Below are 27,884 nucleotides of genomic sequence, written 5' to 3'. Positions count from 1 at the left end.
TCCCAACTCAAGCGAAAACTTAAGTCCCAACTCAAGCGCCAACTTAAGTCCTAACTCAAGCGCCAAACTAATTCCCAACTCAAGCACCAACTTAAGTTCCAACTCAAGCGACAACCAAAGTCCCAACTCAAGCACCAAAATAGATCCCAACTCAAACCCCAATTCAAGTGCCAACTTAAGTCCCAACTCAAGCGCCAACTTAAGTCCCAACTCAAGCACCAACTTAAGTCCCAACTCAAGCACCAACTTAAGTCCCAACTCAAGCTCCAACCTACGTCCCAACTCAAGCGCCAACCTAAGTCCAAACTCAAGTGCCAAAGCAGCTCCCAACTCAAGCACCAACTTAAGTCCCAACTCAAGCGCCAACATAAGTCCCAACTCAAGCGCCAACTTAAGTCCCAACTGAAGCGCCAACTGAAATTCCAACTCAAGCGCCAACTTAAGTCCCAACTCAAGCGCCAGTTTAAGTCCCAACTCAAGCGCCAACTTAAATTCCAACTCAAGCGCCAACTTAAGTCCCAACTGAAGCGCCAACTGAAATTCCAACTCAAGCGCTAACTTAAGTCCAAACTCAAGCGCCAACTTAAGTCCCAACTCAAGCGTCAACTAAAGTCCCAACTCAAATGCCAACTTAGTTCCAACTTGTCCCAATTTAAGTGCCTAAAGTGGCACTCAGATGGCACCTATCCGGAAGGGTTCTACTTTAGTTCCACTAAGTTCAAGTTCCACTTAAGTGGAACTTAGTGGAACTTAAGTGGAACTTAAGTGCAACTTAAGTTGAACTTAAGTTCCACTTAATTGCCACTTAAGTTGCACTTAAGAACGACTTAAGAGGAAGCTGAGTGGAACTTCAGTGGCACTTAAGTGGAACTTGAACTTAAGTGGCACTTAAGTAGAAAGCTTCCACATAGGTGTAATCTGAGTGCCACTTGAGGCACTTGACGTTGGCACTTAAATTGGGACAAGTTTGAACTAAGTTCGCACTTGACTTGGGACTTTAGTTGGCGCTTGGGTTGGGACTTAAGTTGGCGCTTGAATTGGGACTTATGTTGGCGCTTGAGTTGGGATTTAAGTTGGTGCTTGAGTTGGGACTTAAGTTGGCGCTTGAGTTGGCGCTTGAGTTGAGACGTATTTTAGAGCTTGAGTTCGGACTTAGGTTGGCGCCTGAGTTGGACATAAGTTGGCGCTTGAGTTGGAACTTAAGTTTGCGCTTGAGCTGGGATCTACACTGGCGCTTGAGTTTTGACCTAAGTTGGCACTTAAGGTTTCAATTGAGTTGGGATTAATGTTGGTGCTTGAGATGCAGCGTAAGTTGGCGCTTTAGTTGGGACTTGAGTTGACTTGTGAACTGGGACTTAAGCTGGTGCTTGAGTTGTAACTTACGTTGGCACTTGAGTTGTGACTTACGTTGGCACTTGAGTTGGGACTTCAGTTGGTGCTTGAGTTGGGACTTCAGTTGGTGCTTGAGTTGGAACTTAAGTTGGTGCTTGGATTGGGACAAGTTGACGCATGAGTTGGGATCTTAGTTGGCACTTGAGTTGGGACTTAAGTTAGCGCTTGAGTTAGGACTTGAGCTCGTACTTGTGTTAGGACTTCAGTTGGTACTTGTGAATGGACCCAAGTAGTGCCTGTGTTGATCTTAGTTGGCACTTGAGTTGGGACTTAAGTTAGCGCTTGAGTTAGGACTTGAGCTCGTACTTGTGTTAGGACTTCAGTTGGTACTTGTGAATGGGCCCAAGTAGTGCCTGTGTTGGGACTTGAGTTGACACTTGAGTTTGAGCTATAATTGGTACTTGAGTTGGGATTTAAATTGGCGCTTGTGTTGGAGTTAAGTTGGCACTTGTTTTAGGACTTAAGCTGGCACTTGTCTTAGGATTTAAGTTGGCACCTATTTTGGGACTTAATTTGGCACTTTGGTCGGAGCTTAACATTTGAATTGGCACTTACGTCACCACGTGAGTTTGCACTTAAGTTGGCATTTAAGTTGGCATTTGAGTTTTCTCTTAAGTTTGCATTTGAGTTGGCACTTAAGTTGGCACTTGAACTGGCACTCACATTTGCACTTATCATTTACGATAACACTTTATATGGCACTTAAGTTGGCAGATAAGTTTGGACTTAAGGTAGCGCTTGAGTTGGGACTTAAGCTGGTGCTTGAATTGGAACTTCAGTTGATGCTTGAGTTGGGACGCAAGCTCGCCCTTTCGTTGGGACTAAAGATGGTGCTTGAACTGGGACTTGAGTTTCCGCTTGAGATTAAACATGATGGAGCTTGAGTTGGGACTTAAGTTGTAACTTAAGCTAAGACCCAAGCTGGCGCATGAGTTTGGACCTGAGTTGACGTTTGAGCTGGCACTTATTTTGTCACTTGAGTTGGCACTTATTTTGTCACTTGAGTTGGCACTTATGTTGTCACTTGAGTTGGCACTTGTGTTGTCACTTGAGTTGGCACTTATGTTGTCACTTGAGTTGGCACTTATGTTGTCACTTGAGTTGGGAGATATGTAAGCGCTTCAGTTGCAACATAAGTTGGCGCTTTAGTTGGCACTTAAGTTAGCTCTTGAATTGGCATTTACGTTGGCACTAGTTGGAGCTTTCGTTGACACTTACGTTGGCACTTGAGTTGGAGCTAACGTTGGCACTTGAGTTGGGACCTATGCTGACCCGTGAGTTATGATTAAGCTGGTGCTTGAGTTGGGACTAAGGTTGGCGCTTGAGTTGAGACATGGGTTGGCACTTGAGTTGGGACCTACGTTGGCGCTTGAGTTGGCACTTAAGGTTTCACTTGAGTTGGGATTAATGTTCATACCTGAGTTGGCACGTTGTCACTTGAGTTGGCACTTAAGTTGATTCATTAGTTGGGACTTAAGTTGACACTTGAGTTGTAATTTACGTTGGCACTTGAGTTGGGACTTAGGTTGGCGCTTGGGTTGGGACGCTTGAGCTGATACTTAAGTTTCCGCTTGAGTTGGGACTAAGTTAACGCTTGAGTTATGACTTGAGTTGGTACTTGTGTTAAGACTTAAGCTGGTACTTGCGTTTGGTAACTGTGTTGGGACCTGAGTTGGCACTTGAGTTTGAACGTCAGTTCGTACTGGAGTTGGGATTTAAATTGGCCCTTGTGCAGAGAGGATGGGGATGGGTAGGGGGAGGAGAGGAAGGGGGGAGTCGTAGGGGGAGGAGAGGAGGGGGGGAGAGGGTACGAGGACTGGCAAGGAGGGGAGAAAAGGAGGGGGCGAAGGAGATAATGGCAGGAAGGGAGGAAATGCTGAAAAGAACAGGGAGGGAGAAGAGGGAAGGATGTGAAAAGGAAGAAGGAAGGAAAAGAAGTGGAAATGGTGAAAAGAATTAGGAGGAGGAAAAGGGAACTGGATGGGAAAAAGTGAGGAAGGGGAAATAGGGAAAGAAGGAGACGTCGAAGAAAGGAAGGAATTAAGGAAAAAAGGGAAGGAAAGAAGGAATTAGCCTGAGACGTAAAAAGAAGCAAGGTCGTTCCCACAAAGCTTCGAGACAGGCAGACAAAAGAGAGAGAGAGAGAGAGAGGGAGAGAGAGAGAGAGAGAGTTATCGTGCTATCGGACAGACGTAAACATGAAGCAAACTAAACATCATAATGCTAACAAAAACAACACTAATTCTACTGTAAATTTGTGTTTATCTGACGGAAGTGGGCCACTGACAGCTTGAATATTATGTTGTGGTTCCATGAAATTTAGTCAGCTTTATTCCTCCTTTAAAAATGAGTCTCTTTGGTTACTATAGCCGCGGCGCGCGACTCTGAGGTTGTTATTATCGTGCCCTGGCAACCTACGATTCAAAAGTGCGTGATTTCGCGTATATCAGACGCATGTGATTCGTGCATAATATGTTCGTGTGGAATATTATTCGTGTATAATATATTCGTGAACAACAATATGATTCGTGTACAATATGTTCGTGTATAATAATATTCGTGTATAATAATATTCGTGTATAATATGTTCGTGAATAATAATATTCGTGGATAATATATCAGTGCATAATAATAAGATTCGTGTATAATATGTTCGTGTGTAATATTATTCGTGTATAATATATTCGTGCATACTTATATTCGTGTGTCATATTATTCGTGTATAATATATTCGTGCACAATAATATGATTCGTGTATAATATGTTCGTGTATAATAATATTCGTGTATAATATATTCGTGCATAATAATATGATTCGTGTATAATATGTTCGTGTATAATAATATTCGTGCATAATATATTCGTCCATATAATGATTCGTGTATAATGATACGAAATCGGACGCACTCTCGAATGGTAGGTTGCCAGGGTACGATAATGACAACCTCAGAGTCCTGCTCCGCGACTACAGTCTATTCAGTCCTCTAATCTGACTATAGAGAGAGAGAGAGAGGGTAGATGGGGGAGGGAGGAGGGAGACAAGAAAGGACGGAAGCAGAGGTTTTTAGAGAGAGAGAGAGAGAGAGAGAGAGAGAGAGAGAGAGAGAGAGATGCTAGATGGGGGAGGGAGGAGGGAGAGAAGAAAGGAGGGAAGCAGGGGTTTAGAGAGAGAGAGAGAGAGAGAGAGAGAGAGAGAGAGAGGGGGTAAGTCCGTTGATGAAATGCGAATATGGATATCCAGCTCTGATTGAAGCAAGGGGAAAACTGCAGACAACTCTGTCTTGTCATCTTCCAGGAGTCAGTCAGGTGCTGTGACCTGAGATGCCAACTTACAAATTCTTGATGACAGGCGAATCAAGCTCAAAAAAAAAAAAAAAAAAAAAAGTATAATAAAAGGAATAATATGCCATTAAATCTAAATATACAACGAATAACTGGTCCAATATTTATCGTTTATTTTTAGCGCTTTGTAACAAAAAAAAAAAAAAAAAAAAAAAAAGTTGCATCCAAAACAGGAACCTAAGTTCATATTGACCTGTGAGCATAGCGGGTCACTTATACCCATTCATTGATGTGTGTGTGTGTGTGTGTGTGTGTGTGTGTGTGTGTGTGTGTGTGTGCCTCTTGGCCTCAGGCCTTGTCCCTGGCCAGCCTGTATTCCCACAGGTCGTTAAATCAGATGCCTTCGGCCTTTGACAGTGACTTTGGAGTAAAATAGACGATTTTCTACATTCGTTTTTCCTGAGACAGACTATAGTACTACAACTTTCTAATGTACACCTATTTGTTACATCGGCCAAGTCAGGGGTTAACTGTTATTAAATGCGAAAGGTGAAAATAGCTAAAATCACAACTATGCTCGTACGAAATGCTAGAGCTCTGAAGATTATAAAGCCCGGGCCATGATTCTTGGGAGGATTGTTGCATTGGAGCACCTCCATATAAAAATGACATTTAGTGTTGAAACTCACTTCCAGTCGCTGGTAGCGCCTCCTAGAAGTTATACCTCTCGGAGGCCATTCTACGAATTTCAAGTTCCCTAGCTCCACAGTGGGTGGATGGAATCGAATGAAACTTTGTGTGCCAAATTAAGTCCCAAAATAAGTGCCAACTTAAGTCCTATAACAAGTGCCAACTTAAGTCCTAAAAAAAGTGCCAAATTAAATCCAACACAAGCGCCAATTTAAATCCCAACTCAAGTACCACCTAATGATCAAACTCAAGTGTCAATTCGTCCCAACACAGGTACCATTTGGGTCCAAACACAAGTACCAACTTAAGTCCTAACACAAGTACGAGATCAAGTCCTAACTCAAGCGCTAACTTAAGTCCCAACTTAAGCGCCAACTAAGGTCTCAACTCAGGCGCCAACTTAAGTCCCAAGTCAAGCGTAAACTTATCCCAATCCAAGCACCAACTTTAGTCCCAACTCAAGCACCAACTGAAGTCCCAACTCAAGCACCAACTAAAGTCCCAACTCAAGTGCCAACGTAAGTCCCAACTCAAGCGCGAACTTTGAGTCCTAATTCAAGCGCCAACTTAAGTCCCAAATTAAGCGCCAACTTAAGTCCGAACTCGAGCGCTAACCTAAGTCCCAACTCAAGCACCAACTTAAGTCCCAATTCAAGCGCCAACTTAAGTCCTAACTTAAGAGCCAACCTAAGTCCCAACTCAAGCACCAACTTAAGTCCCAACTCAAGCGACAACCTAAGTCCCAATTCAAGCGACAACCTAAGTCCCAATTCAAGCGACAACCTAAGTCCCAACTCAAGCGCCAAAGTAGGTCCCAACTCAAGCACCAACTTAAGCCCCAACTCAAGCGCCAACTTAAGTCCCAACTCAAGCACCAACTTAAGTCCTAACACAAATACCAACCTAAGTCCCAACTCAAGCGCCAACTTAGGTCCCAGCTCAAGCGTCAACCAAAGTCCCAACTCAAGCGCCAACCTAAGTCTCAACTCAAGCGCCAACTTAAATCCTAACTCAAGCGCGAACTTAAGCTCCAACTCAAGCGCCAACTTAAGTAAAAACTCAAGCGCCAACCTAAGTCCTAACTCAAGCGCGAACTTTGAGTCATAACTCAAGCGCCAACTTAAGTCCCAAATCAAGCGCCAACTTAAGTCACGACTCAAGCGCCAACTTAAGTCCTAACTCAAACGCCAACCTAAGTCCCAACTCAAGCGAAAACTTAAGTCCCAACTCAAGCGCCAACTTAAGTCCTAACTCAAGCACCAAACTAATTCCCAACTCAAGCACCAACTTAAGTCCCAACTCAAGCGACAACCTAAGTCCCAACTCAAGCACCAAAGTAGATCCCAACTCAAGCCCCAATTCAAGTGCCAACTTAAGTCCCAACTCAAGCGCCAACTTAAGTCCCAACTCAAGCACCAACTGAAGTCCCAACTCAAGCACCAACCTAAGTCCCAACTTAAGCGCCAACTTAAGTCCCAACTCAAGCGTAAACTTGTCCCAATCCAAGCACCAACTTTAGTCCCAACTTAAGCACCAACTGATGTCCCAACTCAAGCACCAACTGAAGTCCCAACTCAAGCACCAACTAATGTCCCAACTCAAGTGCCAACGCAAGTAACGACTCAAGCACCAACATAAATCTCAAATCACGAGTCAACTCAAGTCCCAACTCATGCGCCAACTTATGCTGCATCTCAAGTACCAACATTAATCCCAACTCAAGTGAAACCTTAGTGCCAACTTGGGTAAAAACTCAAGCGCCAACGTAGGTCCAAGCTCAAGCGCGTACTTAAGTCCCAACTCAAGCGTTCCAACATAAGTCTCAACTCAATTGCAAACTTAAGCCCCAACCCAAGCGCGACCTTAAGTCCCAAGTCAAGCGCAAACTTAAGTCCCAACTCAAGCGCCAACGTAAGTCCCAACTCAAGCGCGAACTTTGAGTCCTAACTCAAGCGCCAACTTAAGTCCCAAATTAAGCGCCAACTTAAGTCACGACTCAAGCGCCAACTTAAGTCCTAACTCAAACGCCAACCTAAGTCCCAACTCAAGCGAAAACTTAAGTCCCAACTCAAGCGCCAACTTAAGTCCTAACTCAAGCACCAAACTAATTCCCAACTCAAGCACCAACTTAAGTCCCAACTCAAGCGACAACCTAAGTCCCAACTCAAGCACCAAAGTAGATCCCAACTCAAGCCCCAATTCAAGTGCCAACTTAAGTCCCAACTCAAGCGCCAACTTAAGTCCCAACTCAAGCACCAACTGAAGTCCCAACTCAAGCACCAACCTAAGTCCCAACTTAAGCGCCAACTTAAGTCCCAACTCAAGCGTAAACTTGTCCCAATCCAAGCACCAACTTTAGTCCCAACTCAAGCACCAACTGAAGTCCCAACTCAAGCACCAACTGAAGTCCCAACTCAAGCACCAACTAATGTCCCAACTCAAGTGCCAACGCAAGTAACGACTCAAGCACCAACATAAATCTCAAATCACGAGTCAACTCAAGTCCCAACTCATGCGCCAACTTATGCTGCATCTCAAGTACCAACATTAATCCCAACTCAAGTGAAACCTTAGTGCCAACTTGGGTAAAAACTCAAGCGCCAACGTAGGTCCAAGCTCAAGCGCGTACTTAAGTCCCAACTCAAGCGTTCCAACATAAGTCTCAACTCAATTGCAAACTTAAGCCCCAACCCAAGCGCGACCTTAAGTCCCAAGTCAAGCGCAAACTTAAGTCCCAACTCAAGCGCCAACGTAAGTCCCAACTCAAGCGCGAACTTTGAGTCCTAACTCAAGCGCCAACTTAAGTCCCAAATTAAGCGCCAACTTAAGTCCGAACTCGAGCGCTAACCTAAGTCCCAACTCAAGCGAAAACTTAATTCCTAATTCAAGCGCCAACTTAAGTCCTAACTTAAGAGCCAACCTAAGTCCCAACTCAAGCACCAACTTAAGTCCTAACACAAGCACCAACCTAAGTCCCAACTCAAGCGCCAACCTAAGTCTCAACTCAAGTGCCAAAGTAGCTCTGAACTCAAGCACCAGCTTAAGTCCCAACTGAAGCACCAATTTAAGTCCCAACTGAAGCACCAACTCAAGCGCCAACTTAAATCCTAACTCAAGCGCGAACTTTAGCCCCAACTCAAGCGCCAACTTAAGTAAAAACTCAAGCGCCAACCTAAGTCCTAACTCAAGCGCGAACTTTGAGTCATAACTCAAGCGCCAACTTAAGTCCCAAATCAAGCACCAACTTAAGTCACGACTCAAGCGTCAACTTAAGTCCCAACTCAAGCGAAAACTTAAGTCCCAACTCAAGCGCCAACTTAAGTCCTAACTCAAGCGCCAAACTAATTCCCAACTCAAGCACCAACTTAAGTCCCAACTCAAGCCCCAATTCAAGTGCCAACTTAAGTCCCAACTCAAGCGCCAACTTAAGTCCCAACTCAAGCACCAAATTAAGTCCCAACACAAGCACCAACCTAAGTCCCAACTCAAGCGCCAACTTAAGTCCCAACTCAAGCTCCAACCTACGTCCCAACTCAAGCGCCAACCTACGTCCCAACTCAAGCGCCAACGTAAGTCCAAACTCAAGTGCCAAAGTAGCTCCCAACTCAAGCGCCAACATAAGTCCCAACTCAAGCGCCGACATAAGTCCCAACTCAAGCACCAACTTAAGTCCCAATTCAAGTGCCAACTGAAATTCCAACTCAAGCGCCAACTTAAGCCCCAACTCAAGCGCTAATTTAAGTCCCAACTCAAGCGACAACTTAAATTCCAACTCAAGCGCGAACTTAAGTTTCAACTCAAGCGCCAACTTAAGTCCCAACTCAAGCGCCAACTAAAGTCCCAACTCAAGTGCCAACTAAGTTCCAACTTGTCCCAATTTAAGTGCTAACTTAAGTGCCTAAAGTGGCACTCAGATGGCACCGATCCGGAAGAGTTCTACTTTAGTTACACTAAGTTCAAGTTCCACTAAAGTGGCACTTAAGTGCCACTTTAATGCCACTTAAGTGCCACTTAAGTTGCTTGCTGATAGACGTCAATGAGTACTACAAGTGTGCTTCGTACGTGCATGACCTATATCCGCCAGGTCAGGGGACAAAGGTCATCACGTGCAGAAAAAATGAAAAGCGATAAAATTACGACCTTGCTCGCGCAAAATGCTAAGGTTCCGAAGATTATTAAGCCAGGGCCATGATTCTTGGGTGGAATGTTGCATTGGAGTACTTCCATACAGAAATGACTTAGAGTCGAAACTCACTTCTGGTCGCTGACAATGCTTGGTCCGCTTTAAGCTGGCCATCGTCGCCTACCGGCTTGTTATTAATAATAATAATAATAATAATATCATCATCATCACCATCATCATCATCATCATCATCATCATATTATTATTATTATTGTCATGGCAACTGATGGATAAATTGTTAGATCGACAAAACCAATAAAATTTCTCTGACAAAAGCGACAGATGAATTTTCTTTGACAAAAACAATAATTTTCCTTTAACCCATTTAATTTCCATACTCCCTTTTCCTCTTTTATTTCTGCTCTTCAGTTCTTCCTTCCTTTTCCTACTTCCTTCACTTTCATTATCTTCTTTCTTCCTGTCCCTTCTTACGTTTCCTCTCTCCTTTCATATGTCTTTCCTGTTTTCCTCTCATTTCTTCTTTCTTTCCTCTCATTCTTTCCTTCATCGTTTTTCTTGCTTCCTCTCTCTCCTTCCATCTGACTTTCCTTTCTTCCTCTCACGCCTTCCTTCTTTCACACCCATTCATTTCTCCCGATACCTCCACCAATTCCTTCCTTTGTTTCTTTTTTTCCTTCTTCCTTCCTTTCCCCTTTACTTTTTCTATTTTCCTTCACACCACTTCCTTCTTGCCTCTCCCTCTTTCTTTTCCTTTCCTCCTCACTTCCCCTCACTCTTTCCTTCCTTTCACTTTAAATTCTCCCTCTGATTCGTACCACCTTTCAACACTGTCTTCCCTTTCATATCCATCTATTCATTTCTCAATTTTCCTCCTAGTCCAGTATTTTTCTCCTCCTCCTCCTCCTCTTTCTCCTCCTCCTCCTCCCATACGCAAGAAATTCTCTCCTCTAGGCTACGTATATTGATACTTGACGACTCTTATTGCAGATTACGTGTATCCTACTTTCATCTTATTCCACTCTCCCCTTCTCCCTTTCTCTCCTCTTTCATCCTCCTCCTCCTCCCACACAGGAATTCTAAGGCTCTCCTCACAGCTTCACATGTACTTCACGATTCTTATTACAGATTACACACACTCTCCTCTCCTCTCTTCTTCCTCTCTTCCTTCCCTCCTTTTCATTATCCTCCACGCTCTCTTTTTCTTTCCCTACCTTTCTTGCTCCACCTTCATTTCCTCAACCTCCTGTCATCTCCCCTTCTCCTTTCATCCTTCCCTGTCTCTTCATTCCTTCCTTTCCTCCTCCCTCTCTTCCTTTCGTTTCCGTTCATTTAACTTCCTCTCCTTCTTATATTTCCTATTTCCTCCTCCTCCTCTTCTTCTTCCTCTTCCTCCTCCTCCTCCTACGTATCTCTTCCTCCATCCCTCTCTTTCTTCCATTTCCCTGCATTCTCTCTCTCCTTTTTCTTCTCCAGATCCCTCTACTCCATTCTTTCTTCCTCCACCTCCTCCTACTCCTTCCTCCTATCTCTACGTACCCTCATTCCTATCACTATCGATGTTTTCATGTACTCTTATACCTCTCATTCTCAACGCTATTATATTCTGCCTTTCATCACAGCCCTTGTTGTTGCTGTACTCTCTCTCTCTCTCTCTCTCTCAGCGCGTGTAAGTGACGTGGGAGGCAGTGACGTAGATTTTTCCCCTCTGAATTAATCCACTGTAAAGCCGCCCCGAGGAGGTGGATACAATCATTTTACTCTCTCTCTCTCTCTCTCTCTCTCTCTCTCTCTCCCCTTCCCTCCGTCTGTCCGTCTGTCTCTCTGTTGTCTGTCTGTCTGTCAGTCTCTCTCTCTCTCTCTCTCTCTCTCTCTCTCTCTCTCTCTCTCAGGTACCAGTTATTCAGGGGGTCTTCCTTTGGTGTCCTTTCAGCATAAAAGAAAAAGAAAGAAAATTTGTCCCCAACCAATTTAGCTCTAAAAATAAAACAATGGCCTGGAAGCAAGGTGGAGGTGGACGTACAACAAGGGAAATTAACCAAAGTGAAAAGAAAGTGAAAGGAAAGAAGTGAACGTACCAAGGGAAACAGGAAAATAAATAACTAAAATAAATACATGATAGACGAGAGTTAGGACTTTGTGGTCAATGAATATCTATCTACCGACCTATCTATCTATCTATCTGTATTAAATAATCAGTCAATCAATCAATGAATTCATCTATCTATCAAGCTAAGAAGAGGTGTACGTATTAAAAAAAAAAAAAATAGGGCAAAAAGAGATGAAAGTCCAGCATAATGAAAACAAACAGCATGCCAAAGGTAGGTGAAAGTGAAAGATCAATGTGACAAAGGTGAAAGTGATAATTACAAAAAGGTGAAAACGACAAAGGTGAACAAGTAGGTGAAGGTGGTAAAAGGTAAAACGTGAAAAAAAGGTGGAGGTAATAACATGGTGATGACTGAAAGAAGCTGTGATTAAAAAAAAAAAAAACAGGCTAAGATAAAAAGGACGAAAGGTGAAGAGAAGAGGGTATACACCTGGCGATTAAAAGGTAAGGGGTAGATAGACTCAGGCGCCCACGTACCTCCTATATTACACGCACACGCACACGCACACACACACACACACACACACACACACAGCACGTCCTGAGGGGGAATAAGAAGAGTTAATCACCTCAAGTCTCCTCTGTCTCTGAAATGATTATGTGGCTTCTGTGTGGGTGTGGATGGCTGAATAATTAACTTTCATATTTAAGTCTACATTATTGTAAAGTGGGTTGTATCTTCATTATCTGAATACAGAAGAGCACTTTGCCTTGTGAAGAAGAGGGAGAATTAGACTGACTAGGAGAGTGATGTGAGTGAAGTGGAGTGAGTAAGGAGGAGGGGGAGACCAAGGATGAGATAAGGCATAGAGTGGAGAGGCATACGGGAGACGTAGGTGTGAGCTGGAGAAAGGGCACCCTGATGGCAATGGAAAGGGTGACATGGAGACAATTCGTCTGTGGTCACCTCATACGGGATTAAGGCGACAGACAGACAGACAGACAATCATCATCATCATCATCATCACTGTCGTCGTCATCAACACTGCCATCATCATCTTCCTAGCTCCACCTCCCACTGTTTCTAAAGACTGGAGATAACCCATACCAAGTAGAGGAAAACATCAAACAGCAGGCATACGCACTCATGGTGATCAGTGAGGTTGTCGAACACCATTATCACCGCCACCACCACCACCACCAACCACAACAACGCCGCCACCACCACCACCACCACCACCAACAACAAGAAAAAAAACAGCAAAATGACAGATACGGCATTAAGTGTTGCACAGCCATTCCCTCATCACTTAGTCATTTGAAATTCTCTGTTCCATCCCACAAGCTTAAATTCTCATGCAGCTTATCAAATGTAACATAATTTGCACAGCCGGTATTACGCAAGACGATGTATGGTTTCATTGTGAAGCCTGAGAACAACAAAAAAGTATAGTGTCTCGTGTGGCAATCACTGCGCAGTAGTATCATGGGTCACCGTTTAAAAACAAGTTGACGCCGCGTCCAATGCCTGAAGTTTGGCTGGAATTATGTGTGGTAGTTATTTGCGTACACGGTCGACTCTCGAGAATAACTAATGCACACAAGTATAGGACAAGAAAACCAACAGTCTCTAAATATCGGTACTGGTGCTTCTGATAAAAGTCCTAAGTACAGCTGCAAGCAAAAGTTTGGTTCCTCTACTTCCCCTCAGAAACTCATAACTTTAAATCAGTTAGGGAGAAAAAAGTAACCGCTAGCTACAAGTACCTGCTTAATTTAACCAAACCGATAGTGGCTACATGCAGCTTTACCTACACTAATACAATACTGAAGGTCAGGAAAGGAAACGGAACTTTTGCAGTGGGCTGTGCATTTATTCTTAAAACAAATCTGAGTTTCAAGTAAATGCCAGAAAACTGATATTTTTCCAAAGACTCGTTCAGCACTAACAGATCCTATGCACGTGCAAGTTTCGACATACAGGTCCTTCAGGAAATAAACCTGAGCAGACAAAAAAGTACTGCGTGGAACTAACAAATGTTTTTACGATAACTGCTGGTTCAATTTGCCCGTTGTGTATTGTGTTGTGCTTTGCTTTGGTGTGTGTGTGTGTGTGTGTGTGTGTGTGTGTGTGTGTGTGTGTGTGTGTGTGTGTGTGTGTGTGTGTGTGTGTGTGTGTGTGTGTGTGTGTGTGTGTGTGTGTGTGTGTGTGTGTGTGTGTGTGTGTACAATTTCAAAGTCAGAGGTGTGCACCACAATTAATTTGAAAAGTCTACGGTTCCTAGTCACAATATTTCACTATCTTGTGTTCTCGCAAGACGATTCTCAAGGCTTACATAAGGTGGTAGAAGGTCGGTCAAGGAAACAGGAGTGGGGATAACGATGGCAGCAGGGGCAGGGACTGGGGAATGACCTCACACCCACGCAGCTTTTAAGACACTCACCCGCTCTATAGTACCATGCCTAAAGCAGTATTGTTAACCACAATGAGCACTGTTTCTGTCTGCTATGTTTTCTTAAAGGAAAGCGTAAATCACATGTATATAAAGTTCCATCATTACATTGAATTACCAGAAACAACACGAATACACATGTATGAGAAGTTAACACACAGTGTTTTACAGCATAATCCGCTGACTCAGAATGTTAAAAAGAGGAACTTACGAATACCGTACTTTTAATCAAGTCACTCCCACAATCAAATCTTCGCCAATATTTCCATGACGGCTGTAGCGATGAAAGCACATGATCGTTTATAGGACAGACAGCAACATGCAATAACTGGTACACGACAGGAATGTTTGAGAAAGAAGAACACTATTTTCGTTTAGAGAGGAATTAAATCATTATATTAGTAAACATAATGCTGGCTAGGGACACTCTGCAATCTTCTGACGCTGACTGTACCTCTCAGCGGCGGGTAAAAATAGTGTGAATTAAAATTACAAGGGTAGGAAGAGTGAGCACAATTACAGAGTTCCCTCTCTAATTCAGGCAGGGCAATGGTCACCTGCCACACCCTGACACTCACCACCTCACTCTCTCCCCTGTAATCAACACTGCAGGTGAGATTAAAAGCCGGCACCTTTCTCCATGTATTATGAACCAAGAAGAGTTTACGTAATTGCAAGTCGTTGCGAGAATGTGGAGAAACAGATATATATATATATATATATATATATATATATATATATATATATATATATATATATATATATATATGTACACACACACACACGGTACGTATACCGTATATGGTACTTACTCTGTGAAATGAAGTAAGGATTTCGTGACTTAAATGTACGTACGTAGGTACGTATGTGTGTGTGTGTGTGTGTGTGTGTGTGTGTGTGTGTGTGTGTGTGTGTGTGTGTGTGTGTGTGTGTGTGTGTGTGTGTGTGTGTGTGTGTGTGTGTGTGTGTGTGTGTGTGTGTGTGTGTGTGTGTGTGTGTGTGTGTGTGTGTGTGTGTGTGTGTGAGAGAGAGAGAGAGAGAGAGGGAGAGAGACCCACTTCACTGGGCATACTTCTGATAATTCTCCCACACTGTAAGTTCTCATTCCTTGTTTCTAGCTCGTACCTCATCCAGTTTTTAGACGCTGAAAGGAGTCGTGGTCGTGGTGGTGGTGGTGTACAATGTCTTCCTTGGGGATTTATTTGTCAGTTCGCTCTCTAGGTAACATGAGAGTGATGGCTGTGCTTTACGCGCCTGCGTTTAAATTCAAGAGGTCATCGGAGTTTTTCTATCATGGAAACGCTGCCAGGGACATAGGATGATCCCTTATGGCTATAATAATATGAACCACGGTAGCTTAGCCCTGGACCAACGGTCCTGTCAAGCACCTGACACATGCCACCACTTGGTCACCAAGACCAATACAAACAGGCAAACGACACAACATCCTAGAGTGCATCCCAATATAACTTCTCAAACGGTTTAAAGTTTGACTCAACAAAACTGTCCCTTGTTATCCTGAGTAACATGCACAATATGGTCCACACCGCCGAAAAGGTTAATCAGAATAGTTTGCTTTTCGTCATTAAAACTTCACGCAACTGACCCGAATCGCACGTCGTTTGCCAGGATAAAAGGCTTCTGTTCGTTCACGGCAGGCTATGGGGTAACTCCTTTAGGCGGACAATGCTTATTCTATTCTGGCTAACTCCATGCGATATAGTTCAGCTCAGGAATGACCTACCCGGCTTCAAAACGATGATAAGGTTTTCGTCTTATTATTGCCACCACAAGCTCAGTATGTGCCTCTGACAACAAAGCGGATAATCGAGATCATCTTTATGGTGTCAGAACAGCTTAGTTGACTAACCAGTCTGGTTTTTAACCTACAGAAAATGCCTAATTATTTCATATCAAGGAAGAGACTCATTCAGCCTAGTTCTCTTCTGGGAATTCTCTCATGTGGCGTAAGCACTTTGGTGTTTGGCTAAATGTTAATTACCAGTGTGCAGCCAAACCAAAGACCAAGTTCACCAGGATCACTTCAACCATCTGACTTCTTGGATTTCCTTAATACCTAATAACGTCTGGTGCTGGCCTGATTAAACTACCTGAGCGCGTCAATAGCCCGGAAAATGACATCATTAAACCGCTGACAATGAACTATGACCTTTGATCTTCACTCCAGCAAACATCAGACGATTTCATTAACTCAAAGAAACTTACCACAGCAAAAATTGTCTAGACTATGTTTACACAATGGCAGCAAAACTACCAAAGTGAAAAGGCTTAATAGTAACTTACGCTGTCAGAAAAAGGGACGTACAGTATTTGTGTTATTTTCCAGCTAACGCTAAGTGATATTATTTAATCTTGAGAAGTCTACCTCACCATAGATGTTTTAATTATTATGATTTATGCACAGGGAGTGATGATGCGCGATGGGAAATGTTGAAACACAGGAGAGAGACAGTGACTGACTGTATGTGGAAAAATATGCAAAATGACCAGAGAGAATGGTAATGTGTCAAGAGGCAAACTACTTTCCTTGAACGATGAGAATGAGGAACAGCGGCTTGTGTGGCAATCAGCTGGGTATTCTTAATGTAGAAGGAAAGACTTAAGATAGTTACTGACAAAGTGAGGGAGCCAACCAAGGGAATGACTGGAAAGGAACATGGAGATTTATGGAAGGAGAAGAGAAGTGCCGACGAGATCTATCTGAGATGCGTAGTACAAAAATGAAGTGAAGGAAGGTGGATGTTGCCATCATGCATCTGGAGAAAGTATATGACAGAGTAAACAAACAATGAAGATGTTAAGAAATTATGGAATCAAAGTTTAACAGACGCATGTTATTAATGTGTACACTCGTGAGGGTGTGTGAAAGGAATAAATCAAAGCGGGAGTCGTCTTCTCATCCAAGCTAATCACCCATCCTTCTCAGAATAATGGCAAGTTCGTCGAGGACTCTTGTTCCCTGAGGCGACCTCTCTCTAATCCAACACCTCTATTAAACCCTGCTTATACAACATACCTTCCACGAATACAAAACCAGGCTATCTACCTCCGTGAGAGAGAGAGAGAGAGAGAGAGAGAGAGAGAGAGAGAGAGAGAGGATCGGGGGGATGGGGGGAAGGCTGAGTGAGAAACAATAGGTCAAGGTAGTTTACAATAAGCCAATAAATCAGAATGAGAAAACAGTAAGTTTGGGTGAATCAGTGAGGATCAAAGTGAGAATGACATGTGCATAAGTCTGTAATAGTATATCATGTGGGGACTGGGTCTTGGAGAGTCAGTGAGGATCGGCAAAAGAATGAGGTCTGAGTGAGTAAGAATCCATGAATAAATAAGTGACTGAATAATGACTGTTTAGGATGAATCAGTGAGGATTAGAATGAGGATGGGGCAATGAGAATGAGAGTGACATAATGGTCTCGGTGTGTAAGTGAGAATCTTTCAGTACGACGAATCATTTTACCTGGTAGTGGACGTGCGTGAGGCCCCAGGGGAGGGAGTCGAAGGTGCTGTATGAGGCAGAGGCAGAAGGCGCCGGCGTGAGGGGAGTGGAGGCAGTGGAAGTGGGAGTTCGACACCCACGCAGCGAATAAGAGTACGTTGGCGAATCCCTAACCGAGATGGAGTGGGTGGGCGAGTCTCGTAAAGACGTCGAATGCGTTGGGGAGCCTCTTATAGAAAACGAGCGAGTGAGTACGCCTCTTTTTAGGGACAACTGAGGAGAATACGTTGGGGATTCCCTGATCGAGTAGGCGCGACTGAGCACCCCTCTCACTGGATGATGTACAGGTGAACCTTGTGCCGATGTGGAGGGCGTGGGTGAGCCTTGCGACGACTTAGAGTGGGAAGGCGACCCTCTAGCGGAAGTGGCGTGAGTAGGTGATCCTTCAGCTGAAGGGGAGTGAGTCGGCGACCTTCTGGAGCCACTTGACCTATACTGTGACGATGACGAGGCGCTGGGTGACCTTTTGGGCGAGACCGAGGGCGTGGGTGACCTTTCAAAAGAAGCTGAGTTACTGGGTGAGTCCTTGAGCGAGAGTGATGCCGCACGTGACCTCTTTGGGGAGTTTGAGGAAGTACGCGACCTTTTAGGGGAATTTGAGTAAGACCTCCTTGGGGAATGGGAGGGTGTGGGTGACCTCCTTGGGGAATGTGAGGGTGTGGGTGACCTCCTTGGGGAATGGGAGGGTGTGGGTGACCTCCTTGGGGAATGGGAGGGTGTGGGTGACCTCCTTGGGGAATAGGAGGGTGTGGGTGACCTTTCTGGGGAATGCGAGGGCGTAGGTGACCTCCTTGGAGAATTACAGGGTGTGGGTGACCTCCTGGGTGAACCAGAGGGCGTATGGGACCTGCTACTGGGAACTGAACAGAGTGACCTATTGTAGGCTTCTGAAGGAGTAGGTGAAAGAGAGCTGGAAAGTCTCCGCCTGAGCAGAGGCGTGTTAGGGGCACTCTTCACCACGGGAGGGAGGAGGTGCTCGGGTGGGGCAAGGAGGCACAGGTTATTGGGGCGTGTGGGTGGAGCGGGAGGGTAAGAAAACACGTCCCCCTTACACCCAGGTGGGGAGCGAGGGCCGGGACTGGCTGGGGCGCTGCGAGCTGGGGGAAGGAGAGCTTCGCCAGGTGATAAGTGCAGGGGGTAGGGGGTGTGGACCTGGGTTGGAGAAGTACGGGCGGATTTGGAGGTGTGGGCCTGGGTCGGAGAGGTACAGGCGGATTTGGTGTGGGCCTGGGTTGGTGACGTATGAGATGATTTAGAGGCCTTGGTCTGGGTTGGAGAAGTGTGGGTAGATTTGGAGATGCCACGACTCTGGGATGAATTGACGCTGAGTGACCTGGAGTAGCCAAGAGTCGGGGAAGTGTGGGCGGACTTTGAGAAGCTGCGAGTGGGCGATGCACGAAGAGACCTGGAATACCCGAGGGTTGGTGAGGTACGGGCGGAACTGGAGAAGCTGCGGGCGCGGGTGGGCGAGGTACGGGCGGAGGAGCAGGCTGATGACGATAATCCTTGTAGTTGCTGCTGACGGCGGTGGCGACGCACACTGGCCGCGCGAGAACCGATACTCAGCAGGCCAGACATTATTCACATCCTAAGCCTACCTGAAGCCACGCCGATGAGGAGGTCCGGCGTCCCCCCTCGGCGTTTCCATGGCGACAGCTTTCTTTTCTCGCTCTTCTTTAGTCCTCACTTTTTTATTTCTCTCTCCCTCTTTCCCACTTTTTCAGCGACTGCTTTCTTCTCTCGCTTCCCCTATCTTCTTTAGTTTTTTCTCCTCGCACCTTCTTCTCTTTATCCTCTTCTTTTTCTAGCTTTTCTTACTGTCTAACGTCTCTTTTTCTTTCTCTTTCTCTCTCTCTTCCTCCTCTTCAGCTACTGTTTTCTCATCCAGCCTTTTGTGTTCTTTAGTTTCCTTTTTCTTCCTTTCCCCTGCTCCCACTTTTTACTCTTTATCTTCTCGTTATTTCTTTCTCACTCTAATCTTCTCTTTATTTCTCTCTCACTTTTATCCTCTCTTTATTTCTCTCCCACTTCCTGGTTCTCTTTTGGGTCTATTTCTCCTCCACTTTTTTCTCTAGCTTTTCTTCCCATTCTTCCATTGGTTTTCGCTAACCCCTTCCTTTACATGTCCTCTCCCACTTTTATCTATATCATATCCTCTTTTTCCCGTTTTTCCCACCTGTTCACTTTATCTCTTTTCAGTTTTCTCCCTCCTTTTGCACCTTTTCGGTCTGTGTTTTAGTGTATGTTTTTTTTTTTTTTATTTACCTCGTCCTTCCACTGGACATGTTCTTATTTCTCTCCCATTTTTTTTTTCTCTCTCTCTTTAATCTCGCTTTTTTTTTCTCTCTCTCTCCCCCTCTTACTTTTTCTGTCACTTGTTTTTATGCAGATGTTAATTATTTAGTTCCCTTTTACCACTACACCTTTTTTTCCCTTATCCAGTCTCTGCCACTTTTAAATCTGTATCTCTTCTTTATTCTTCCTTAGCACATTTTAAAGCACGTGTCAAGCACTCAGGTTCGTCTTTTCATTCTGCTTTCTCGTACTTTTTCTCTATATCACTCTTTTTTCTCCTCAGTTCTCTCCCTGCTGCTGCTTTTTAATGAAACTGTTACTGATTTTGCCCCGTTACTCACTAAACAGTTTCTTAAATCTCCTCTCACACTTTTCTTTTCCTGTCGCTGTCTAACGTACGTATACAAAATTTATCTGTCTTCTCATTCCATATTCTCTTTCCTCTCTAAATTCTATCCAACCGTTTCTCTCGCTGTCATACCTACGGAATAGTCAAATATTTACCTAGGCTTTCTCATTCTGTATTCTCTCACTTTCTTTTCTCTCCAGTCTTTCACCCTTCCGGTCACTGTCTTCTATGGGTCAAGCAACTACCTCAGTTTTCTCATTCTGCATTCCCTTTACTTTCGTCTCCTCTTTACTTCCTTCTCCACTTTATTTTCTTCTCCTCTTTGCTTTCTTCTCCTCTTTACCTTCTCTTAATTTTCTTCTCTTTATTTTCTTCCTCCTCTCATTCCTTCTCCCTCTATTATTCGCCCAGTCTTAAAGTGTATGCTACGTGTTTTAGTACTGTTCCCTCATTCTGCATTCTCCTTTACTCAGTCACAGTCACATATGTCTCTAGTCCTTCATGTGCAGTTTAAATACTTGGATATCTTACAGTACTTAGTTCTAGTTTTCATTCTATAATAATCCTTTCTTTATCTTCTCCCTACAGTATTTTCCTGTACTCAAACTTTTCTTTTTTCTCACCCTCTCTCCCTTTTGTTCGGCAACTCTTTTCTCATCTAGTCATTTGTGTTGTCTAGCTCTTGTTTCTTTTCTGCCACTGTACTATTTCCAAAACAAGATATTAGATCCTTTATCCTCCAAACTCCTGACTGAAAAACAAAGGACTGGATGAGGTACAGATGTATGAATTCTTATATTTCATTATTTTTCACCATTTTTTTTCGCTCCTTTATTTCCTACATTTTGTTTCTTAATTTTCTCATGGTTTCCTGTTTTTCGTAAAGATTCTCAATGTTTCTTATTTGTTTTAACGTTTCTTTTTTCAATGTATATTTGCTCCACGTTAATTTATTATTCAACGTTTCTTTATTAACATTTCTTACATTTTTTACTTTTCAACCTTACTATTCTTTGATTCCTTACTTTCATCAACATTTCTCTTTTTTTTTTTTTAACTTTTTTGTTTATCAGTTCCCTTACTTTATCAATGTTTCTCACTTTTTTTTACATTTCAACCTTTTTTTTTTTTCAGTTTCTCTACTTCATCAACGTTTCGTACTTTCCTCAACATTCCTTACTGTCTCAGCGTTTCTCTCTTTCATTTCCTGTTTTTTCAATGCTTCTTTTTAATCTCAACTTTTTTTTTCCAACGCTTCTGCTTCTCTCCCCCTATTGTTCTCCCTCCTTGTCTTACCCACACGACACAACTCCCGGTATAATCTTTCCCTCGGGTTCGAATCCCACGCGCGACTGAAGCTCCATCCTCTAGATCCCACCTCCTCTCCTCTCCTCCTCCTCCTCCTCCTCCTCCCACTCAACATCAGTCACCGGGGCTAAATAAAACGAAAATCCACACAAACATTATTCCTTTTTCTCCACTGGCTCTCTCCAATATCGTCAGGTCAAGTCTTGTCTCGTTATCGTTGACACTCGAACCCACTCGAACCCCATCACGAAGTTCTACCCCGAATCTTTAGACCTGGGGACTCTCTCTCTCTCTCTCTCTCGTAATGAGGATTATAAATGAAGCTCAGACTAACAGGTCAATGATGCTTCTGGATATGCTATTGCTTACTACTCACGGCCTCTTATCCTCTTTCAACCTCTCTCTACTCTTGATATATGTTTTCCGAAATAGTGGAGTTACATACAGATTTCATTATTTCAGTACAGTATGATTTTCCTTAGCAAAGCGTTTCAAGGCTGTAAGAACTAATCAAAGACGATAATGTAGTGATGCGGTTAAAAGTTTCAACAGTATTTTTGCTTCCCTTCTTTAAGCAATTTTTTTCTCTTTTCGTTCGTGGTCTTTGTTAATCTTCCTCTCTGCTTCTCCCTCCTATACGTTCATCATATCACCGTCTTCCCTGACACAATATGCCTCTCCCAACCTTCCTACCTCTCTCATCAACATCCCCATCTCACCTCCCCTCCTCTCAATATTCCCACCCTACTTCCCCACGCCGACTCTCCCCTCCCCTCCTCTCAATATTCCCACCCTACTTCCCCTCCCCGACTCTCCCCTCCTCTTCCCTCAATATCCCAATATATCTCCCCTCCCCTCCCCTCCCCTCCCCTCCCCTCTCTTCAGTACTCCCACTCCATCCCACGTCCTTTCCCTCCCCTCAATACTCCAATCACACCTCCCTTCCCTACCCCCGAAAATATTCCCATTTCATCTTCCTTCCCCTCCCCTCCCCTGCCTTCCTCTCAATATTACCGCCCCACCTACATTCAATATTCTCACCCCACCTCCCAACCCCCTTAATTTCCACACCTCACTTCCCCTCTTCTTAACATCCCCACCTCTCTTTCACCCCTCTTCCCTCTGTCCCATCTCATCCTCCCAATAACCTCCCTTCCCCTCCCTTCCTTTACTATCCTCACCTTTCCTCCCTTTACTCCCTTCAACAAGACCACGACCTTTGCTTTTAATCTTCTTAGTACCGGGGGGCTTCATTCATCTTTAAAAAAAATCGTAAGGAATAAGGAAAGGGTCAGTGTACCTATCTGCCTCCCCCTCAGTAATCTCAGCTCCCCCGCTCAACATTCCCATCTCCCCTTCACCCCTCCCCCTCCCACGTGAGCCCATGAACACAACCCTCCTGCCTTACCGTTTTAACCCAGTGTTCCCCAACCATTTTCTTTCTTCCCCCATCTCACTCCCCTATCTATCTTTCCTCTCCCACCTCACTTTTATCTCCCTTCCCCTCCCATCCACCTCTAGTCTCCACCAACCACTCCCTCTTCCCCTTCCTTTCACATCCCCCCTGCCCTCCATTCTTCCATACCTATCACCCTTCCCTCTCCTTCCATTACCCCTCACCCCACATCCCCATCCTCCCCTTTCCATTCCCCTCCCCTTCCTTCCTTCCTTTCATGCCTAAATTACCCTTCCCTCTTCCTTCCCTACCCTTCACCCCAATTCCCCACCCCTTCCTTCCCTCCCTTCCCCTTCCCTCTCATCCCCTCTCCCACTCATCAACCCTGTACATGTCAGTTAACTTATCCTGTCATTCACCCCTCCTCTTTCTCCCCTGGTGAATCTCTCTCTCTCTCTCTCTCTCTCTCTCTCTCTCTCTCTCATTCTTCCACATAATAATTTAATCCTTAATCTCTATCTTAAGACATTTTCTCCTTTCACATTTCCCATTCCTCCCCATTCATCTAAGATCCACTCATTTCCCCCACCCTTGCCTTCATTCCCCCTCCTCTCCCCTCCCTTCCTCCCCGCTATTCTTCCCCTCCTCCCTACTCTCCCCCTCCCCCACCACCCTTCCCTGCCCCCTTTCCCCTCTTCCCCAACCCCTCCCCCTCCCCCACCAAGAATAACCTTCGATCTGAGAGTGTAGGTCACCCAGCATTACTGATCTCTCTTTCTCTCTCTCTCTCTCTCTCTCTCTCTCTCTCACACACACACACACACACACACACACACACACATACCGGTACCGTACTAATTTAGAGAACTTTCTTTTAACTGTCTCAATTTGTTAACACTCTCTGTCTTTATATTACTATATAATATATGCTTCAGATGTCCTTCCTTGTGCTTCTCCTTTATTCTCTCTCTCTCTCTCTCTCTCTCTCTCTCTCTCCCTCTATTTTCTCTGCCCTCCCTCTCCCTCTCACAAGATCCGTCTCTCCTTCCATGTTGACATCTTCCCCACTTGTCTATTCTCTCTCTCTCTCTCTCTCTCTCTCTCTCTCTCTCTCTCTCTCTCTCTCTCCCTCTCTCGAATTCATCTATCATAAATTCATCCCTCTATCATTACCTTTTATCCTTCTGTCATAAGTCTCATCATCATCATCATCTCTTCTCTCGATAATGTTAGTGATGACCTTCTTATCATCACACTTCATCTAAATATTAACTATGTCATTACTCCTCACAAATCAGTCATAACTTTATCTCTGTCCTTTATCATCACCTCTCATTTCCCATTCTGCATCTTCTGAGGCTATCATCTGTGCTCATTTCTCATCATCATTCCATCCTTCATCACAACATACACTACTATTACCTCAGTTCTTCATCACTACTCGTACGTCTGATCTTCACCTCATTTCTCTATCGTTATCATCAGCGTCTTCCATCATGTTCCTTCTGTAATCGTTTTCTCATGCTGGCATCACATTTCATTCCTCAATTACCATCATTTCCTTCCCAATCATCACACTGACACTTCTTCCCTCCATCACCATCGTCATCAGTATTATTATCACCATCACAAGCCCCCTCCATCTTCATTTCCGTCCTGTCATTTCACTATCATTACACTTCCATAACTGTCATCATCATCATCTTCACCTACCATCATTATCTCTCTCATCACTCCCATAGCATCACTTCATGTCTGTCATCACCACCTTCTTGCCGTCATCTCCACTATCATCTCACTTTCCTTCTCCATCATCATCATCATAGCATCATCGTTTCCTCCCCTGTCATTTTCCTCTCATGAAATCACTCTCCATCACTATCACCCCTCATTATTCTCCTATCACGACAGCTCATTTCCCATCATCATCACCATCATCGTAATCAACAGCATCATCATCATCATCATCATCACAACCTTTTTACCCATCCTCCTCCCATAGTATCATCACATTATTTCTCCACCATTATCATCATCAACAACTCCTTAACCATCCACTCCATCATCATCATCATTATCATCATCATTATCATCATCATCATCATCATCATCATCCGCTCTTTATCATCCCCCAATCATCAAAACTAATTTCACAACTAATTTCCTACCATCATCATCTCTATTCATCATCATCATCATCATCATTACTCCCTATCATTTCCCCTATCACCACATCTCTACCTCTTTCATATCCCACCATCACGCTGCACCCATCATTAGCACCCCCCCCCACCTTTATCACAGTGTTAATGGTAATAAAGATGGAAGAAGATGGGAGGTAATGATGACTTCTGATGCTCCTAGGGGTTACCCACAAATGAGGTGAGGTTTCTCTCTCTCTCTCTCTCTCTCTCTCTCTCTCTCTCAGGTCAAGAGGCAGCCACTCTTAGTCGTGTGTTGACATCGAGACCAAAGCTGTTCCCTCTCAGCACCCCACATTTACCTCATTCCTCCACCTCACTCCCCAAACCCTTTCACTCCCCAACCCCCACTTCCCTAACCCAACCCCTCATTCCTCACCCGGCTCTCCAAACCCCTTATTCCTCAATCCCATTTTCCAAACCCTCTCATTCCAACCCCACTCCCCAAACCCTCTCATTCCTCAAGCCCACTTCCCTAACCGAGTCCTTCATTCCTCACCCCCCCTCCCTTAATCCCTCATTCCTCAGCCCCACTTTTCAAACCACTTTATTCCTTAACCTCACTTCTGAAACCCCCTTCATTCCCCAATCTCAATCCCCAATTCCTCAACCCCTTGCCTCTATATCCTCATTCCTCTAGACCAGTAGTTGGGGTTCACAGTGTATTCCCCGGGGAAGCTCTGGGGTAATCTGAAGTACGTGGTTTTTCACTGGGGAAAGAACTTTACGGTCATTTTCCTGACATGCTATGTGAAATATATCCCCTTTCCTTTTCTGTCTACTATCTCACGCACACCACAGCTGGGGGCAAAACTGGCTAAATTCCTGCAAATTCGAAATGACTCATTTGCCACAGAATAACTGGAGAAAAGAACTTGGCGGAGTTTAGATGAGAATAGAACGCTACAACTTACTGACTGTCTGTGCTTTTGTTGATCTTGTTTACCTGTTTCTACAGAGCAGAATTTTCGAAGGTGTTAAATATTAAATAGAAGGCGTTTAATCAGTTCCCAGTGGATGACCTCTTCTTCACCCATACTGTCTCTCAACGAGTGATAACCAAACTGGTGGCAAAAATGCAAGTTCAGCGGTAAAACTAGATTTTCTGTTCAATTTCTCCCCATGTTTAAATACCAGAATTGTTACAATTTTTCATCGAAAATGATCATTCGAGCGAAGTTGCTCTGTTTTTTCGAATGAAGAAATAGGAGGGGGGTCACAAATCGAAAAAATTTAGGAACCATTGCTTTAGACTTCCTCAGCCCCACTCTCCCAAACAACCTCATACCCAACACCAATTCCCGCAAATGTTCATTCGTCAGCCGATATCCTCATGAAACTCAATATTCAACCCCCGCCCACCCTCTCTCTCTTTCTCTCTCTCTCTCTCTCTCTCTCTCTCTCTCTCTCTCTCTCTCTCTCTCTCTCTCTCATGCATACAAAATATCCATACGGTATCTACTACCTGTATCTATCTATTCATCTATACAATGTCAACGAAGTGAGAGCAAAAGTGTGGTTGCCCCACATTCCTTTACTGGATGATTTGATGGCGCTACTGTGTGTGTGTGTGTGTGTGTGTGTGTGTGTGTGTGTGTGTGTGTGTGTGTGTGTGAAAAGGTCATTGTTGGTACCTTTCCAAACAGTAGTTCTGACCTTTACTGACAGGGCAATTTTCTTTCAAACCCCAATTACATTCTGACTGTAATTGATCTCACCGCTATTTTTTTTTTCACCATAATTATCACCATTGTCACCATTTTTGTGTGTTCCAATTATTACTATTATCATATCAGGCGTCCTTATCTATCATTATCACTGTCATTACCATCAACGCTAGTCACTCCTGCATCATCATTATCGGCTTCATTTACCGTCACTATCATTATTTTTGTACGTCATGATAAACACCATCACTTTCATTACTAGTCCCCTAATTTTATCTTCATTACAATCCCATCACCTTAATCAGGTGCGCAGCTACTATCATTATCTCATATACAATCGTCATCACCATCATCATCATCATCATCATCATCATCATTCTGCCATCCTCACCACTACCGCAATTACCGTTCTTTTTCATATCATCATCATCATCATCATCGTATTGCAGTTTTCCCCACCACTATCACCTTTGTAAAGATCTCACTTATACAGTATTATCCCATTCATTATCGCTATACTACTCTTACTGCTATAATTATCATTTTCACCATTGCAATATCCTTTCACCACCGAACTATCACTATCGCTGTCATCACTATCAACATGATCATGATCATCATCATCACCATCATCATTACATGTCATATACAGCATCTCCATCAGTCACTTTCACAACATCATGATCACTATCTTCACAAGTCACATTAATCATCATCCTCAGTCACTTTCATAACATTCATCTTCGAGCTATTATCGTCCACTGTCACTTTCATGGCTACTGTTACCTTCACTATCGACACCAGGCACTTACAATTTCACTCATTTTCGTGCAGCCATCGTCTCCACCGTGATTATTCTGTTTCACCTGTCGCCATCAGAAACCTTCATTTTCACTCATTTTCAAGCCAGTGTCTTTGTCTTTTCTGAAGCTACTCTCAAGATCACAATCACTTTTTTCATATCACCGATATAAAAATCTCTTCCATATCAAAAAATAAATAAATAAACAAAAAACTTGGCCATAAAGACCACCATTATCTCAATTATGTTCATCACAAGTCATCATCACTATCAATCTTCATCACCACTACTGTCATCTGCGTCTCCAAAAATCATTACGATTATAATCACTAAAATAC

The 27,884-nt window shown here is 43.9% G+C and overlaps 1 protein-coding gene across 1 annotated transcript in view; it reads right to left on the bottom strand.

The window, feature by feature from the left end:
- Window positions 1–19,264, bottom strand: part of LOC145411853 (uncharacterized) — a 73,865-nt gene extending 54,601 nt beyond the window's left edge. The window contains exons 1-2 of the mRNA XM_080281810.1: window positions 18,949–19,264; window positions 17,490–18,660 (exon numbers count right to left, since the gene is read on the bottom strand). Coding sequence (XP_080137936.1) covers window positions 17,490–18,660; window positions 18,949–19,106 — 1,329 coding nt within the window. The 5' untranslated portion in view covers window positions 19,107–19,264. The remainder of the gene's footprint in view (window positions 1–17,489; window positions 18,661–18,948) is intronic.
- Window positions 19,265–27,884: the final 8,620 nt, after the last annotated feature.

The sequence above is a fragment of the Coenobita brevimanus genome, chromosome 91 (genome assembly GCF_032717465.1).
Source record: "Coenobita brevimanus isolate Jiangsu-jjx chromosome 91, ASM3271746v2, whole genome shotgun sequence".
Taxonomy (NCBI): Eukaryota; Metazoa; Arthropoda; class Malacostraca; order Decapoda; family Coenobitidae; genus Coenobita; species Coenobita brevimanus.
Note: the sequence above shows the minus strand (reverse complement) of the source record. Positions and strands in the feature narration are given on the sequence as shown.